Genomic DNA, 17,577 nt, shown 5'->3' on the forward strand with positions numbered 1-17,577 from the left:
GGGAACAGATACTGCAGTCCTTAGATGTGCACAGACAACTTAGATTCTACTTGAGCAGGACTAAACCTCAAAGGAAATCTGAACAACTGCTGGTGGCATTTGCTGTAGGGACAGAGGGGAAAGCTATTTCAAAGCGAACCATTTCAAAATGGATAGGCCACGGCATTCATTTCTGCTATAGGCACCATGGGAAACATCCCACAGGGCATCAGACCCCATTCAACCAGGGCTGCATCTTATCTCTACAGCCTTTTTCAGGGGTGTCCCTACAAATGGATATCCTAGAAGCTGCTACTTGGAGTTCTGTACATACTTTCACCAAGCATTATCGTTTGCCAATTTTCTCTAATTCCAGAGCTGGTTTTGCGTCTGCAGTCCTGCAGGGCCTTATAGCTGGTCGTAATGCTGTATAAATCCATCCTCCCAACCTTAGCTTTGGGAAAATACTTAAATGTAATGACTGCAACAGTGAAATACGAAGAACATAGTACAGTTGTGTACACTTACCAGAAATGTAGATGTTAGAGTGTATTCACTATTGCAGTCCTGGATGTTGATAGTGTTTCACCATTGCAGTCTTGGGTTATCCTGCTGGCAGGCTACCCGCAGTCGGCCTGAATTCCAAAGTCTTGGTCTGGCGTCGGTTGCTGTCTCCTCTTCCCTGACGTCAGTGTGCCAGGGGTATAAAAGATGCAGCCAACACCATTTTCTTCAGTCTTTCTTGCCATGCGGTGCCTGAAGCAGAAGCAGTTCGTAAGTGCCAGTCGGCTGACTCCTGAGATTTTCGTGTTCGAATTTCAGATCCGAAGTCTTCATTTAAAGCTAAGTACCCCATTGGGGAAACTTTTTTCTTGTTCCAGACTGATGTCAGGAAAAGTTAATAATTGTATTTCTTGTGGGAAGCAAATACCTCATAAGGACTTCCATTCTTATTGTATTTCTTGCCTAGGCCCTGATCACGACGTTGCTAATTGCAGGTTTTGTGCTAGATTTAACCAACGCATTATTAAGCATCTGTACGATTTTGCATTTCATTACTTTGGCCGTAAATATAATTACACAATGTCGTCTGATAGTCATCCGACTACCGCAATTCACAAGAAACAAAAGGAAAAGGACAGGCATCCGAGGTCCAAAACTGACGAAGAGGCTTCTTCTAAGCCAGTCGCCGGTTCTCGGTGAGGCGCTTTCACAGCCCCTGACGCCCGCTACCTCAGAGCTGCGGGCCGCTTCCAACTCCCACGTGGAGCAGACTAGGCCGCTGCAAACTCAAGGTATTGGACACTTGGAAAATATTCCCTCAGATGGGTCCGGACCCGCTGAACAGGCATTGGCTTCTGAGGGTGTTTTCAGGCCTACACAGTTATATGTAAAACTGACTACAGTTTCAAAGGCAAAGACTATAGCACCACTAAAGACAAAGAAACAAGTGCAGCAAGCCCATGGACAGGCCTCCATGCCTAAAAAACAGATGCACAAAATGGCCGAAGACCTAATTACTTTGATCAGGGGTGTCATCCCCCTCCTGATAAGAGGCCTAGGCAAGAGACAGAATATGAATCTTCAGATCAGGTTTCCATTTCCTCTGACTCCTCTTCTGAACAGGAATACTCTCTTCCTCCCTATGAGGATTCTGATGCTGAAGAATCTATCCCTTCAGCCTCTCCTGAGGATTATTCTTTTGGGGAAACCCTGCATGCCATGAGGGAGCACTTCCACTCGGAGAGTCAAGACTACTCAGAATCTAAGAAAAGGCTCAGAGAGTTTCTTTTACTACCTCAGCACAGGCCTCTTGCTATCCCCCGTTTTAGACATTGTAGATGTATTTTCAGAGTCCGGCCTGTCTCCTGATTCTTTACCCCCTGCACCTGTTAAGCCAGACAGATACTACAGGGTTCCAAATTCACATAAATTTCTTTATAAAAACCCTGCTGCTGACCCAGAAACTATTTCTCAGGGTCCCAAAGGGGTCAAGGCTTCCACTGCAAAAAAAACTATCCCCTCTGATAGGGATTCAAGGGCACTAGACAGATGGGAGACAAAGGTTTACGCTTCTGTTACCTTGGCTGTGAGGGCTTTAAATTGTCAATTTCATAGGCTTAAATATCAGCAATACTTAATGTCACTGCTTAAACAGAAAATATTAAATTCTGAATGTGCAGAAAACAAGGAAATGCAGGATTTATTGCATGCAACTGAACAAGTGGGAAGCCATACTTTGCAATGTGGTTTTGATTCTCTGGAGGCCTCTTGCAGGGCCACTGTTACGGGTTCTGTCATTAGGAGGCATGCTTGGTTAAAGGAACAGAATCTGCCTGATCATGTTGCAGCAAAATTATTAGATGCTCCATTACAGCATGATACTTTGTTTGGTGTTAAAGCAGAAGAGGTGTTGAAGAAAATGGAGGACAAAGTAAAATCTATGCAGACAGTTGAGGATTTCTTACAGGTGCAGCCACCCAGATTTAGCAGGAACTGGCCTATAAAGAATTGGTCCTTTCCAGTGTCAGACAGGCCACAAAGCGGCAAATACAGACGTCCCAGAGGCAGATCCCAGCCGCAAGGCTCATACAGGCCTAAACAATGGGGTGCTTCTAACTCCAAAAGCGGAGAAGACAAATCACAGCCGTACAGGAAACAGTCCCAATGACTTTCCTCTGCCAGCACCAAGCACTTATCTTTTGGCAGCCACCTTAGGGGGAAAACTAGCATTTTTTTCACAAAATTGGCACTTGATCACCCAGGACAAATGGGTCTTGAATACAGTGTCTCAGGGCTAACAGGTTCCACTTTCACACCCTGCCAAGGGCAAAATGTATGCCAGACGTGCCACACAATCAATGGGCAGAGGCACAAAAGAAAGTCCCTCATGGACATGATGGCCATTCAGCGAGTACCACAGCAAGAGCAGGGACAAGGATTTTACTCGAGACTTTTCTTGGTACCCAGAAAGGACAAAGCCTGTTGACCAATACTGGACCTGTCTATTCTAAACACATTTCTGGACGTTCCAAAATTCATAATGTTGACTCTGCAGCAGCTTCTGCCCATGCTGGGCAAGAAGGCTTGGCTTGTAACTTTGGACCTAAAATAGGCATACCTGCATGTCCCAATTGGACAATCTTGCAGAAGATACCTCAGATTCATAGCTGGCTCAATGCACTACCAATTCTCTGCACTGCCCTTTGGCTTATCTACTGCGCCTTGGGTCTTCTCAAAATGCCTGGCACCAGTAATTGCATTTTGCAGACAGAGGAATTCAAATATATCCTTACTTGGACGACTGCCTTATTCAAGCAGAGAACAAGGACATTCTACTAAAGCATCTGGTGTTTGTAAAAAGATTACTAATTTGCTTAGGGTACACAGTAAACAAAAAGAAATCAAAACTAGTACCCTCTCGAGATGATATTCCTGGGTGCAAGCTTAAATACAGCTGCCCAGATGGCTTATCTCACGCCAGACAAAGGCAACTGACTTCTTACTTCAAAATGTTGGCAACAAAGACCCAGTTATCTGTAAGAAAAATTCTGCAGGCTTTGGGCTTCATGGCATCCTGCATTCTGCTAATTCCATATGCCAGACTGCATATGAGGAAACTACAATGGTATCTGAAAAGTGTTTGGACTCAACATTGCAACAGCCTGGAAACATTAATTACCCTCATTCCCTGCCTGCAACAGGAGTTTCGATGGTGGGCACAGGCCTGTCACCACAACAAGGGACAGCCATTCACTTTACCCACAGCCAGGCAGACACTAACAACGGATGCATCACATTATGCCTGGGGGTGCCCACATGGCAGAAAAATGTATTCAGGGCACGTAAGCCCTCAAGACAGATGCATCTTCATATCAATCAAAAAGAGATGCTAGCTGTTCAAAATGCCCTGACAGCTTTCAAGGATCTACTTCATCCAGGACAACTACTGATAAAGACTGACAATACTACAGTAATGTGGTACATAAACAAGCAGGGAGGCACGCATTCCTACCCCCTCTACAGACAAGCCATGACTTTGTGAGACACAGCATTGACTTATCAAGTTCACCTGCAAGCACAATTCCTGCCAGGAAAGATAAATACTCTGGCAGATGAACTAAGCAGAAACCTCGTGGATCCCCACGAGTGGAAACTAGATCCACAAGTCTTCAGCATTATAACAAGGAAATGGGGATGCCCAGACATAGATCTATTTGCTTTCCCTCACAACTGCCAACTACAGAGATTCTGCACAAGGGCTTATCACAAGCAAGCATGGAAAGTGGGTGCCTTATCCTTCAGCTGGAAAAACCTAACAGTATATGCCTTTCCTCCACTGCCTGTCCTTCCCAAGGTACTCCTAAAGGTCAGACAAGAGAAGCCAAAAATTATACTGATTGCCCCAGACTGGCTATGCCAGCACTGGTACTCAAATCGTAAAGAACTTGTCTCAAGGTCCATCCTGGACATTGCCTCAAATTCCTCACTTACTGACCCAACAAAATAATCAGATCCTGCACAGCCAACTCAGGACCTTAAATCTGGCAGCATGGCGGATAATGTAGCCATTCAGAACACTCCTCTGTCCAAAGCTGTGATGGATGTTATTTTGGAGGCCAGGAGGCCCAGTACCAGAAAATCTTATGCAGAAAAATGGAAGAGATTCTGTGCTTGAAACCAGGCACAAGGAATTGACACGTTTGTACCAAACATTCCTCAGATTTTACAATACTTAACTGAGATGCTGGACAGAGGCCTATCCTTTTCATCAGTTAAGATCCATGCCTCTGCCATTTCAGCCCATCACAATACAGAACTACCTATCTTTTCTCATCCTTTAATAAGGCAGTACCTCAGAGGAGCCAAAAACGTAAGACCTCCAAGGAGAGCACCAATACCTGCATGGGACCTCAGTTATGTCTTGGAAAGACTCACACTGCCTCCTTTTGAGCCAGCCTCAACAGCTGATATAAAATTCTTATCCTGGAAAACAGCTCTGCTCCTAGCAATAACCTCTGCAAGAAGAGTCTCGGAGTTGCAGGCACTCATGGCTATGGAACCTTTTATCATTTTCCATCCAGACAGGGTTTCTCTGAGGACAAATCAGACATTTATGCCTAAAGTGGTGTCCAATGTGGCCTTTAACCAAACCATTCACTTGCCTACCTTTTATCCAAACCCACAGAACAAGGGTGAGAGACTTCTGCATGCTTTGGACATGCACAGACAGCTACGCTTCTACTTGGACAGAACTAAAGCTTTCAGAAAGACTGAGCAACTTTTAGTGGCATATGCTGCAGGATCACAAGGAAAGGCTATCTCAAAACAGACTATTTCAAAATGGATAGGCCATTGCATTCATTTCTGCTATTTACAACATGGAAAATCAGTGCCTAAGGACATTAGGCCACATTCAACCAGAGCAGCAGCCTTCCTCAGAGGAGTACCAACCAAAGACATCTTAGAGGCTGCAACTTGGAGTTTGGTGCACACCTTTACCTCTCTACTCTAAATCCAGAGCAGGCTTTGCCACTGCAGTTCTGCAGGGCCTCATAGCCTCTCCTAATCCTATTTAGCCCCAGCCACCCATCCTCAGCTTTGGGATTCAACCCAAGAGTAATGACTGCAACAGTGAAACACTATGAACATAGTACAGTTGTGTACCTACCATAAATGTAGATGTTCAAGTGTATTCACTGTTGCAGTCCAGGTTACCCTCCCACCATCCCCCTTTCTTTTGCTGGGTCTTATCTGTACTTCTCTATTCTATACAACCTATGTGGTGTATTTGCTTGTAGATGAAGGAAATGATTACCTTAGTGCATGCATGTTTATTGGCATAATGTTTAGCCTACCCTTTTGGGGGCACCTCTCATCTGGGGCAAGAAAAACTGAAGAAAATGGTGTTGGCTGCATCTTTTATACCCCTGGCGCACTGACGTCAGGGAAGAGGTGACAGCAACCGACGCCGGACGAAGAGTTTGGAATTCAGGACGACTGCGGGTAGCCTGCCAGCAACATAACCCAAGAGTAATGACTGCAACAGTGAATACACTCCAACATCTACATTTATGGTAGGTACACAACTGTACTTTACCCTCCCTCCAGCCCCCTTTCCTCTTTTGGCTATACTTATACTCTCACTTATATGCTCAAAAATCTTTTTGTTGTATTTGCATTTTTGTTGGAGGTATATCCTTGTATTATAGATTTAATTGCTTCCCGTTAGGGGGCACCTGACATCTGGGGCAGGAAAAACTGATGTAATCTCGTTGGCTGCATGTTTTATACCCCTGGCGTCATGGAAGAAGGGACAGCAACCGATGCAGGACCCAAGACTTTGTTAATCAGGCCGACTGAGGGCTACCCAAATGTAATGACTGCAACAGTGAACACACTCGAACATCTACATTTATGGTCAGTGTACACAGCTGTACTTCTGTTTTTGTGAAAGGTAGATCATGCCCTGCTCAACCTGGTTGACTACTTTGAGTCTGTCACCAGAGCTGTGGGTGAAGGCAAGGCAGTTTATACAGCCTACTTCGATCTAGCCAAGGCCTGTGATATCATTCCACACTCGGGGAATTATTGAGAAACTCCCCAAACTATGCATCAACCCCTATATTACAAGGTGGGTTGTAGATTGGCTCACATAACCCACAGTGTGAAAGTAGTGGACTCCCAAGTCAGAATCCCAGCCAGTTAAAAGTGGAGTCCCACAGGGATTGGTCCTGGGTCCTCTCCTGTTTGGCATCTACTTCTCAGAAGACCAGGCCAACACGGTGGGACTCTGGCTGACCAAGTTCACAGACTACTGCAAGCTGGTAGTCGTTATCTTCCCAAGTGATGTAGACATCCTACAGAAAGGCCTCACTGAGACCAATGACTGGTGTCAACCATGGCCTTAAGCTTAATGCCAAAAAATGCATAGTCATCCCCTTTGGAAAGAACTCTGTTTCCACTAATTACCACATCTATGGGAGCCCATTGAAGATGTTATAAGAGATCTGGGGACACACGTTGACAGCAACCTCTCCTTCGACCACCACATTGCCAGTGTGGTCAGAAAGTCATATGTGGCAAATTTCATTACCAAGGGTTTTGCATCAAGGAAGAAAGAGGTCATCGTCTCTCTCTCTACTCTTCCCTCATTAGGCCACTCATAAAGTATAATGTCCCATTTGGCATGTACCTCACTAGACACATGCAACAGCTGGAAAGGCCACAAGTACCTCGCGAAGAGGATATCCTAGGCCTTCAACACATGTCCTACACACACTCAAAACTCCAGCATCTACTAAGAGGCAATCTCTGCAATCCGTGTCTGACTCAGCTCTCTCAGAAATGCTACATCTAAAGAAATCCCAATCCCTCCACACCACACGCTCCAGAGACCTCAACCTCATTACCACAGTCAACAGAACATGCTGGAGGGACTTGTTCATAACCCAGAGACTGCCCATGCTCTGGAATTGACTTCCCATACATGTCAAGCAGTGCACCTCACTGGCCCTCTTCAAGAGAAATCTTGAGTGGATGGGAAATAGAAAGTTCATCTCGCGGATCACTCCAGTGATTCTACTTGATAGAGGCACTGGGAACTAACGTCGGGCAGCATGATACTAGGGCACTTCTGTGGGCTAGTCTTGTAAAGGCTTCAGGGCCATTAGCCCAGTGCACACCTATGAATCTGTTTGTTGTGGCAGTTCTTTGCCATTTAGTATGCTATTTTGTTGCAGAAGTTTTTGTGCCAGTAGTTGTCATTGTGGATAAAAATGATTCTAAAGAATCCAGAGTTCAAAATGACAGAATTTGGGGTGAAATAATACTGATCCAAAGACGGGCATTCTAAAGGTCTGAAGTGTCTTATGGAAGGTGCATTTCTTTGAGGAGTTTGTGCATGTTCTTCAACCTTAAAAGGCAGAGACTGGTTTCCCAAACCAGAGAAGACAGAGAATTAGCTGCTGTGTTCAGAGCAGGAGTTTGCTATTCCCAGCAAAAAGTACCATACGTGTAGGAGTTTTCCTTTCCGTTCAGGTTTGTCCTAAACAGCTGAGATCTTGGGTACAGCAGTAACAGATCTGTGACTTCAGAATCTGAACAGAGTCCTTGAATCACCTTTTTTTTTAAATATATATGATAGGTTTATGATGCCCTTTACCATCGATTGTGAATGTAGTAAAATGTTGGAGGCCTTTCACTGCAGCAAATGTGGTCCCATGTCACCTTTCTGACTTGAACTGAGTGCAGCACTTTCTCTTCTGCTGCAGGTTTCAAGCAAAGATGACCCACTGGTTTCCTGGGTTAACACTGCTGGCCTTTTCAGGGTTGACCTGTGCTCCTGATATCAGGGTAGTGTCCTGTGACCTGGGTCTTCCTGATGACCACACTTTCAGGGTGATGGAGCCTTCTTCATTGATGTCTGTCTCATCTGTTTAGCCATGACAGTTCTGTCCCAGTCTGTGGGGTAGGTGTTTGCCAGTTGGAGTTGAGGTTGATGTAGCTGAGGATGAAAACATAGAATTCTCAACACTTCTGCTAGAGGATCTTGTATTGAGTGTGATCCTCAAAATGGTTCAGGTTGAGGTGGGTTTACCCCCACAGGTTTCTCTCTGTCAGATCTCATCCTTGAAATCTTCCAGTCCCCTGATTCAGTCTCTTGGATGGTCCCACCACCAAATAAAGTTATGAACCTGGGAGGTGAAGACATCACGGAAGAACCCAGATTGCGGGCCCCTGGTTCAAGTAAATACTAGATAGAAACCTCCAGCTAGCCATGGACTGACCAGTGCTTTCCTCTAAACCTAAAGTCGATGCTGTCATGGCCACAACTGTCTTAAAGTTCCCAAGCTGCAAGGATATGGTGCCCCAGAGGACTAAACAGGATTTTATGCCAAAGGTTGGTTCAGAACTTTTCCTTGTGCATTCCGTCCATTATACCGTTGTCTGAGGGGCAGAACACAGAGGTAAGACCAAAAGGAATAGTCTGATGGCTTCTGCGTCAACATGCAAACCTACAAGACTCCTTTGCTCTTATGTACAGATAGTAGTCTTGGTCCAAAGAGCACATTCTGTCTCTCTTGAAGGCAGTGAAGGATGGATTCCAACAAAACGACACAAGTGTCCCTTTTGAAAGGTACTGGTTTAAGTTGCTGTTGTCTAGTAGAGGTCCAAGATTCATTTTTAACCTAAGCGAAGAACCTGAAGTAAAAGTTATGCTGGTCCATTGGAACCTTGGGTTAGCTGTTAAAGCTTAACACCTTATTTTCCGATCATAAATCTTAAGGTAGGATGTGAAGAAAGGAATGAGACAGTGGTCCGGGCAGTGATAGAAAGGGAATGTAACTGCATTTGGATACAGCAGCCAGTGCCCACTTGTCCTGTGTGACATACATCCACGAAGCCAGGTGAATGGGCAGATTGCTCCCCGACAGCCTCCACTGTGGAGTTGTCAGGCAACCCAAAGACTGGGCTGAGGGTCCTACTGGAGAAGGACCACAGTTAACCCTGACTGTTATGCTGAGGGTGTCCTCCTTAGGGCTTAAGACCATTCTGCTCTGATCTACAGCCTTTATCAAACCATTGCTGTCTGCACCTACAAATAACTGTCACTAATGCCACTGTGCCCTAGAAAGTGTACACTGTGACAGCAGAAACTTTAAGAGATTGAAGATTTTGCCCTCGTGTTTATTTCTGAAGCTCTGCTTATAATTGCTTAATCAAAGAGGAGGTTATCATCAATCTGGGCTTTAAGTTGGCCTTGGTATCGAGCAGTGGTAGAACTCATGCATGTACGTGGTAAAATCTTAATTACTTGGATGCATGAGAATGTCTGTGTTTCTCTCATTCATTCAATTTTTTTTTAATGTTTTTGGGCCCCGTTTCCTGCCAACTGTCAGCTCTTTGTATATGGGTATGAGAGACCTGAGTACTTAAGTGGACAGTTCAATTAATCATGCTGAGTATGAGACCTGGGTACTTAAGTGGACAGTTCAATTAATTGTTTTCTCTCTAATCAAGAAATCCTTTTGTCTGTCCCAGCCAATTTCCAAGGGAAATATCTTCGACCAAGAAGTCATCCAGTTTTCAAGGGAATGTCTTACAAGATCCAAAGTCATCCTACCATTTTACTTTAACCTTGTCAGACCCATCATTATATTCGGTGCCATTTTTGGTATGCAGAAATCAAAGCACATCACTCAGCTGGGGGAAAAAAAGAAAAGATCAATTTCCAGGAATGTTAAAGGCTTTAAATCCTTCAGCTGTCTCAAATGATGAACTTGCATCTCTGTATAGTCAGAAGCCTGCAGGATGCACTGTGACCGGTCGCTCTCTAAGACATGAAAGAACCCGGCCTATTTGGCTTCTTGTTTCTTTGCAAAACCAGTGGCTTTATAAATACCCACTCTAGGAGTCTAAATCTGCACCGACAAATCAAAACTTGCTGGTGAGAAAAGTGCTGAACTTGGGATATTCTCAGTGGGTAGTAAGTTACCACTGTGGTAGGGTGAAATCAAGTATTGCTTTGACTATTTTTAAGGGTAGTTTTTGACTGGATGGGTAGACACAAGTTAATGTCAGGGTTGTCATGGATAGCCTTGCAGGATTTTGGAGGTGAACCTTAAGAGGAGGGAGGCATGAACTTTTAAGTGCGTGTAAGGTGTATATGGATAGGCATCTCTCAGTCCTTGTGATTGCTTACCTGGTATTGTTCCTATGTTCTTTTGGCCTATTCATTCCAAAGGGGTTGAGAGCTATTTCCAGCCCATTCTTTTCTTGTGAAGCTAAAGCCAGTCATGGAGCATTCATACTGGCACCCATTAGGGCATTCTTGTAGCTGTGACTTAATCCCACCCCTTTTGGTAATGTGGGTGCATCACTGCAAGAGGACCACCTGTGCCCCTGTTGGGGGAGTCTTGACTGCTTGACATGCCTCTGCAAGGGCTACTTACTGCACTGGTTTGAGCGTACCTGCTCATGTCCTTGGAGCTCTCTTCAGGGATCGTCCTTTGCCTTTCATCTGTAGTGCCTATTCACCACAGGGTGAGGAGCCACTAAAATCCTCCTCAGACTCCCACCATTGTAAATGAAGCATTTCTTGGCCACTTCTCCGTGCTGTTCAGCTCCCCAAGCTAATTGATCTTTGGCTGTCTGGGTGGCAGTTAGGGCTTTTTTTTTCCTCTGTGCCAGAGAACCAGGTTAGGAATAGTTTTTTCTTTTAACAAAAAAGCTCTTTTATGAGAAGTAATTGGCAGTAGCACTACAATAAATTTGAAGTACAAAATGTTTAGCAAGTGTGGTTAGTTAAGGCCGCATTTTGTTTCCGGTTAATTTCTCCATTTGCAGTTGTATACTTTCTAGATTACGAATAGAGCCTTTTTTCACACACAGCTCCAGAGCAGTATTTGCCATGGCTACAATGAGAAGCAAATCATAGTATAAAGGCAGTAACAGTGGTGGGTTTGAGGAGGACTGTACTTCTACCATTAAAATGGCTGGTTAATTTTGGAGAAGTTCCTTGTGAAAAGGAAGGGCTACATAAACAGGTTATACTGCATTGTATGTGAAGCAGTGGACATTTTTTCAGTTCTGAGTAGTGTACTCATAAGTAGTGCTCTTATATGGAATGTGAAGTGTTTTGCAGGTGCTCATCTTGGCAGATATTTGCTGACTGCTTAGTTTCTTGTGTGAAATGTGCTCCAAATTGGGAACTGTAGGTCTGCCTCTGATTTTCCTCATCTGTTTTATTTAAGCAGTTTGTACATGTTGCATTCCTTGCTGTTTACATTGATATAGAGTTAAATAAGAGCAGTTTGCATTTGATATTCATTACCATACTTATGGTTACATTGCTTAGGGCGCTCAGAGTTGTCTGGACAGTGAGCGTGCTTATGCAGTCTGTCCTAGGAGTGGTATATACAACAATTTACATTGGTCTTTTCTGTACTTGTAGCTCTGCAGCTTCCTTTAACAAATGATGGCAACAGCCGAGCAGTACCATCAGAGAACACTCCACCACACCACCAGCATCAGGTTCGACCCCGCCACACGCTGTCTCTCCCTCAGCCAGGCTTCACAATGCAAAGGAGCACAGAGAGGTAAGCAGTTCAGATGCATTAAAATCAGACCTTTCGTAGAATTCCCGGACTAGTTCACTATTAAGTGTTTTTAGGATATAGTACTGATTAGTTTGAAAGAGGGATTTGACTGCCTATAGAATGTTAAAATAGTGTAGTAAATAATTCACTTGAGTGTTGTAGCTGACATGGGATTGAAGCTGTTGGTGTTTTCAGAAAAGTGAAAGTCTTATGTCTCCCTGGTGTTTTCCAGAGACATTAGAAATAACTTTTCAACTTTTTTGATTGGAGGACTTTATTTTCCAGATGGTTACTCTGTGTTAGTGAGCTTGGAGTTAAGAATAGTCATCTTACCTTAGGAGTATTTCAGCAATGAATTCCTGTTTTACAGTCATTTATTCTGTAAGCAGTATCACTACCCTCCAGAGTTCTTGTCATACTTAGTTGGAACTTTCTATGAGCTGTGCGGTTTTGTGGGTATACGCTGGCTTAATAGGATTACTTTGTAACAAAACGGAGAAAAGTGTTAGGATGTGGGCAGCCAACAACAGTAACACTCAAGTGATGGTTGTGGCCACTAAAATGTGTGTATTGATTTGAACCCAGAGTAATGCAAACTGCATTGTTCCAGAGTACCACCTTATAGCATGGTGGTGTCAAATTTTGTGAAGTCTGAGCATGATTCATTATTTTGAATGGCATTTTTAAGCGATGGTTGTGGGCACTAAAATGTTTGTGTATGGATTTGAACCCAGATTAATGCAAACTGCATTGTTCCAGAGTACCACCTTTTAGCATGGTGGTGTCTAATTTTGTGAAGTCTGAGCAACATCCATTATTTTAATGGCATCTTAAGTGACATAAAAGGGGTGCTGACAAAGTATCTTGTCTTACTTCTAAAGTGCAGCGACTCAGAGTTGATCGTTTTGTGGAGTGTGCTGTCTGAGTGAGGGGTATAGTGGTAGAATTTTGCTTTAGAAGTTCAAATGAGGTTTTAAACATTTTTTGTCATTAGAAGATGCATTTTAAATTAGCACTCTGAAATTGTGAACCAACTAATGTTAATCATTTGTCATTGCTGCAGTACCTTTAGCTATATGGGTTATATCCTGTCAAAGATATAACAGCTAGTCAGCTTCCAAAGCTTCAGGGCACTTTCCATGTGCCCAAAATGTCAGTCAGCTTGAGCTGAACTGACTGAAAGATAGGCATGGATGCCAAGCCCTTCAAAGCTTTATTGCTACTGAAGAGTATGCTCTTGTAAGGCTTTCGAGGATCGACTGCTTGCTTGGTGCTGTTCCTTTGCTGGGCAGACAGGTTCCCTTTGGGGAAAAACATTCCTTTTTTTTAAGTACTATTTGTGTTTTATCACTTTCCTCTTCAGGAAGCTTATTTTAAGCTAGAAGTGAGACCATATCGTACTTTTAAACGGGAGTGCTATTTTTCCCTTATCAGTTGGAAAGTTGTGTAAAGTAACGGAAAATATTTCTGTGGAAAACTTGTTTTGATTTTGGGGGCTGGGAAGGTGTTTTAAAGTGCTTTTTTTTGTGTGTGAAAAAGTGACTTTAAAAGACTTGCAGTTTTTATTGGCATTTGCTGCTAGTCTTCCCTGGGAAAGAAGCACCATTTATGGCCTGACCATGGAATGAACTACTGGTCCCATGCTTGGTCAGAAAGTAAGTTTAGTAAATAGCCTTTGCTACCACAGCAGAGTAATAGTTTGCCTCAGCCACAGGTGGGTGTCAGTTCTGTGACCATTTGTTGTACTTCAGGCCGTTTGTCCTTTATGCCATATTCCTCTGATGTAGCACCTTACAGACACTATGGATCAGGGGTTAGCCATGTCCTCTGGCTGTTGGGGTCCCCTCACTGGGTAGTGGAGAATCATTTTTGTTGGTCCTGGAAGAGGGAACAGGGAAGGCTTCCCTGTTGTCAGAATGCTGCGCCCATCTGTGGGAAAGCAACTGCTGCCACTAGGAACACGGTTGGCCCATTTTTCTTGTCATGTCTGCTCCTCCTCATACTTCCTTAAAACATTAGTAGTTTACTGGCTCTGGCTTAAGCTCGGTATTTAATTCAGACTATTGATCCTTCTTGTAAAGTCGTTTTGGTAAGAGAAAGAGGGACGCCTCCTTTCCTGACTCAATACAGTATTCTGAGTCTGAACAGGAAGATGGAGCAGATATGGTATTTTCTCCTAAGATTTCTGATTCAGACTCAGAGGAGCAATCCGTTTGATTCCGTGTGGGGGTTGGGTTTCTCTTTCTCTGGCTGTGTTGCTAGAATATGCCATAGTTTTCAATGGGAGAACAGTGAAGTTTTTCAGTTCCTCAGGAAGTACTATGAGTTCTTATAGAAGGAATTTCTAGAACCTACACCCATTCCTCCTTTTCTGTGTGCTTTAGAGGATGTGCGTTACTGCCAAAAGGCAGATAGGATGTGTTCCTCAGTCTTTTAAGTTTTTATACACCTACCAAACCTGACCTAGCAGCTATAGCTTTAGTTGATCCCACTGCTGCTAAACACTTGGCTATTTCCAATCTTACTCTTTTTGATAAGGTTGGGAAAATTGATGAGGTTGGGGGGGGGGGGTGTATAACATCTATAACCAAGCAAAGTGCAGCTGTACTCATTCATGGCGTGTTATGAACCTTACAACTCTCACACATCCATTTATCCCCGTTTCATCCTTTTCATCTTGCCATCCACTTACTGCCTCTCATTCATACTACTCCCCTCTTCTCTGCGTCTCTCCCATAGTGCTACTCTTTTCATCTCCTCTTCCCTGTGATTGCCTTTCACATTTTCTCTGTCTTCTCCCCATGGTATCCTTCCTTGCAACTCTACTTGCTTCTAATGTCTCCGTACCTCTATATAGAGATATGTTGCTATCCTTAGTGTAAACCATCTCAGTCATTATGGCTACATCTTATCAATAACGCTAAACATAATTCTATTTTTTCATCCATGTTTTGACATGGTGTCGCATATTCTTGCATTTGTGTATGTGTATATATTCATTTTTAGCATGCTATTGTATCTGTAAATGTTTTGTTCACTTATTATGGGATCCTGTTTACCCAGAATGTGCCTGCAAATGGTTCATGGAGATCAGTGCACTACACTGGTAAACTAATAGAAATAAACTTTAACTTTCAGAATTTTGAATTGTGAGGCTCATATGTTAGTTTGTTCTGAGTAACTGAAAGTATGATTGTTTTATCTGCAGTTTCTTGTGAAGAAAATGTGCTTTAACTTAGTTTCTTCTGGCGCACAGGCCACTACTCATTGTTTACAGTGGCTATGATTCTGTTGGTCCTACTTCTAAGGCTCTGGTCAGTGGTACTATTTTCAGGATATTTTGCATGGCTGCAGTCTCTGAACCTCCCAGATGATAAAATGAGATGTTAAGCTCCCCTTTTTGTAGAGATTGTTTTTGACCCCTGTGCTGCCGAAGTGATCAAAAAGTTTGAAAGGGGTAAAATCGATCCAGGTTATCTTGAGATTTTCAGCCTTGCTTTTCCAAAATTTCCAATGGGTTCTCTAACTTTACATCCAGTTTTAGCAAAAGAACAGAGTAAATGGTCTCAACCAAAGACATGTGAGCAGATGTTTAAGAAGAAATGGCAAGGGGATTTCCAAGAGAGACCTCGAACCTCCCAAAACCAAGGACAGTCCAACAAATCTGTCTGTTCAAGAGACCTTGTGACCCCCCCCCCTCCTACTCTGGCCACTTTTCTTCTTCCAGAAGGTCTGAATATCATTTTTCTCTTTGGAAACAATTTCAGACAAAAAGGATCTGAAGACCATTCAAAGTTACATATGGAAATGGCAGGGAATTCCTCGTTTTGAGGTTGTCTCATCCTCCAGATCATTCTCGTTTTCCCCATTCTCCATCATATTCTTTCCCAAGGAGTGATAGAACCAGTTCTTCTTCTTCAGGTGGGGAAGGGTTTTTATTCGAGGATCTTTTAAAGGCCAAAGAAAATGCTTTGAGACTAGTTCTGGATCTTGCCTAAACTTTTTTGTGATGGTGCCCAAATTCAAAATCATGTCACTTCACAACCTGTTCTTTTGCCTATCTCAAGTTTCCTGGTAACACTTGACTTAAAAGATCTTATCACATTTCTGTTCATTCAGACTTCAGACAATTCTTAAGGTTTTGTGGGTCTGTATCACATTATTAGTTCTGCACCTTATCCTTTGGACTGTCAACTGCACCAAGTGTGTTCATAAAATGCCTTGCTCCAGTTGGATCTCATTGTAGGCTACATGGTGCCCACACTTTTCCATATTTAGACAACTAGCTTATCTTTGCAGAGTCATTTAAAGTGTCAGAAATCTCTCTAGGGTGATCAGTAGCACATGCTGGGAGTCTTTCTGGGATGTCAGCTAGACAGCTCAGTTCACTGCTTTTCTTCCACAAGAAGAAATAGATCTGTATCAATTTCTAAGGTTTTCTACTCAAACTTCAGTTATTGAGTCTCATGGTTTCCCTGATTCTTATATCGCTGGCAAGACTCGACATGAGAGAGAGTGGTGTCTGAAGTCTCTCTGGTCCTAATGCTAGCACCCTTTCTTTTCAGATCCCAGTGTTGGGATTGTCAGAAGAGAAATAGTTAAATTCAGGTCTCCCCTTCTCCCCTCCCTGTTACAAAGCAGTCACCACAGACGCGTCAGACTTTGGGAGCAGTTTCCGGAAGGATGAAAGCAGAGAGGTGTGTGGGACACTAAAGACAAACTCAGGCATGTAAATGTCTGAGATGCTTGCCCTGATCAAGGCACCCATCTCCCGAGTCATCTTTGGTCCTTGGAATCTCTTCAAGTTGTTACATAAAATGTGATACATCAACAAATGAGGGAAGCCAGGTTGCATCCCCATTGCTCCACTAGCTGTGTTAGCTAGGGGTATAGCTTTACAACAGAATCACACTCTGAATGCATCTTACTTTGTGTCGGAGCAAAATTGTTTGGCTGACAAGCTGAGCAGGACCAAAGTAGACCCTCAGGAATGGAAACTAAGTCAGCGGATCTTCCAAGATTTAATCCCATCTGCGGGGAGTTCCTTAAGTTGCATCTCTTTGCCTTCCTCTATGAACAGTCAACTGGCAAGATTCTGTTCCAGGAATACATGTGTAAAGGTCTGGAATACAGATGCCTTTTTTTGGATAGGAGTGTTCCTGTATGCTTTTCCACCCTTTCCACTAATATCCAAGATACTTCTAAAGATTCAGAAGGAATCCCCACAAGATCATTGAGGTGACTTCCTTCTGGCTTAGGCAACTGTGGTTTTCCCTTCTTTTGGAAATTGCCAGGGGCAGTTACTACAAGGTTCCTCACAGAAGGCATCTACTCCCCTAAGAACAGAGGTGTTTGATATACCTTGACTTCAATCAACTTCAGTTGACTGCCTGGATGATAAGGTCTTAATTCCTTGTAGGCACCCATTTACTGAAGAAGTGCAGCAGGTACTAATAGAGGCAAAAAAGCCTTATACTAGCAAATGAAAGGTTTTCTA

The 17,577-nt window shown here is 43.4% G+C and overlaps 1 protein-coding gene across 2 annotated transcripts in view; it reads left to right on the top strand.

The window, feature by feature from the left end:
* The window catches only part of MAP2K7 (mitogen-activated protein kinase kinase 7), a 2,576,186-nt gene that overhangs the window by 458,698 nt on the left and 2,099,911 nt on the right, over positions 1 to 17,577 (top strand). For both annotated transcript variants that reach the window (XM_044084531.1, XM_044084532.1), the window contains one exon: positions 11,936 to 12,080. In XM_044084531.1, coding sequence (XP_043940466.1) covers positions 11,936 to 12,080 — 145 coding nt within the window. The remainder of the gene's footprint in view (positions 1 to 11,935; positions 12,081 to 17,577) is intronic.

This window comes from Protopterus annectens, chromosome 9.part0 (genome assembly GCF_019279795.1).
Source record: "Protopterus annectens isolate FY-2018-M chromosome 9.part0, PAN1.0, whole genome shotgun sequence".
Lineage (NCBI taxonomy): Eukaryota > Metazoa > Chordata > Ceratodontiformes > Protopteridae > Protopterus > Protopterus annectens.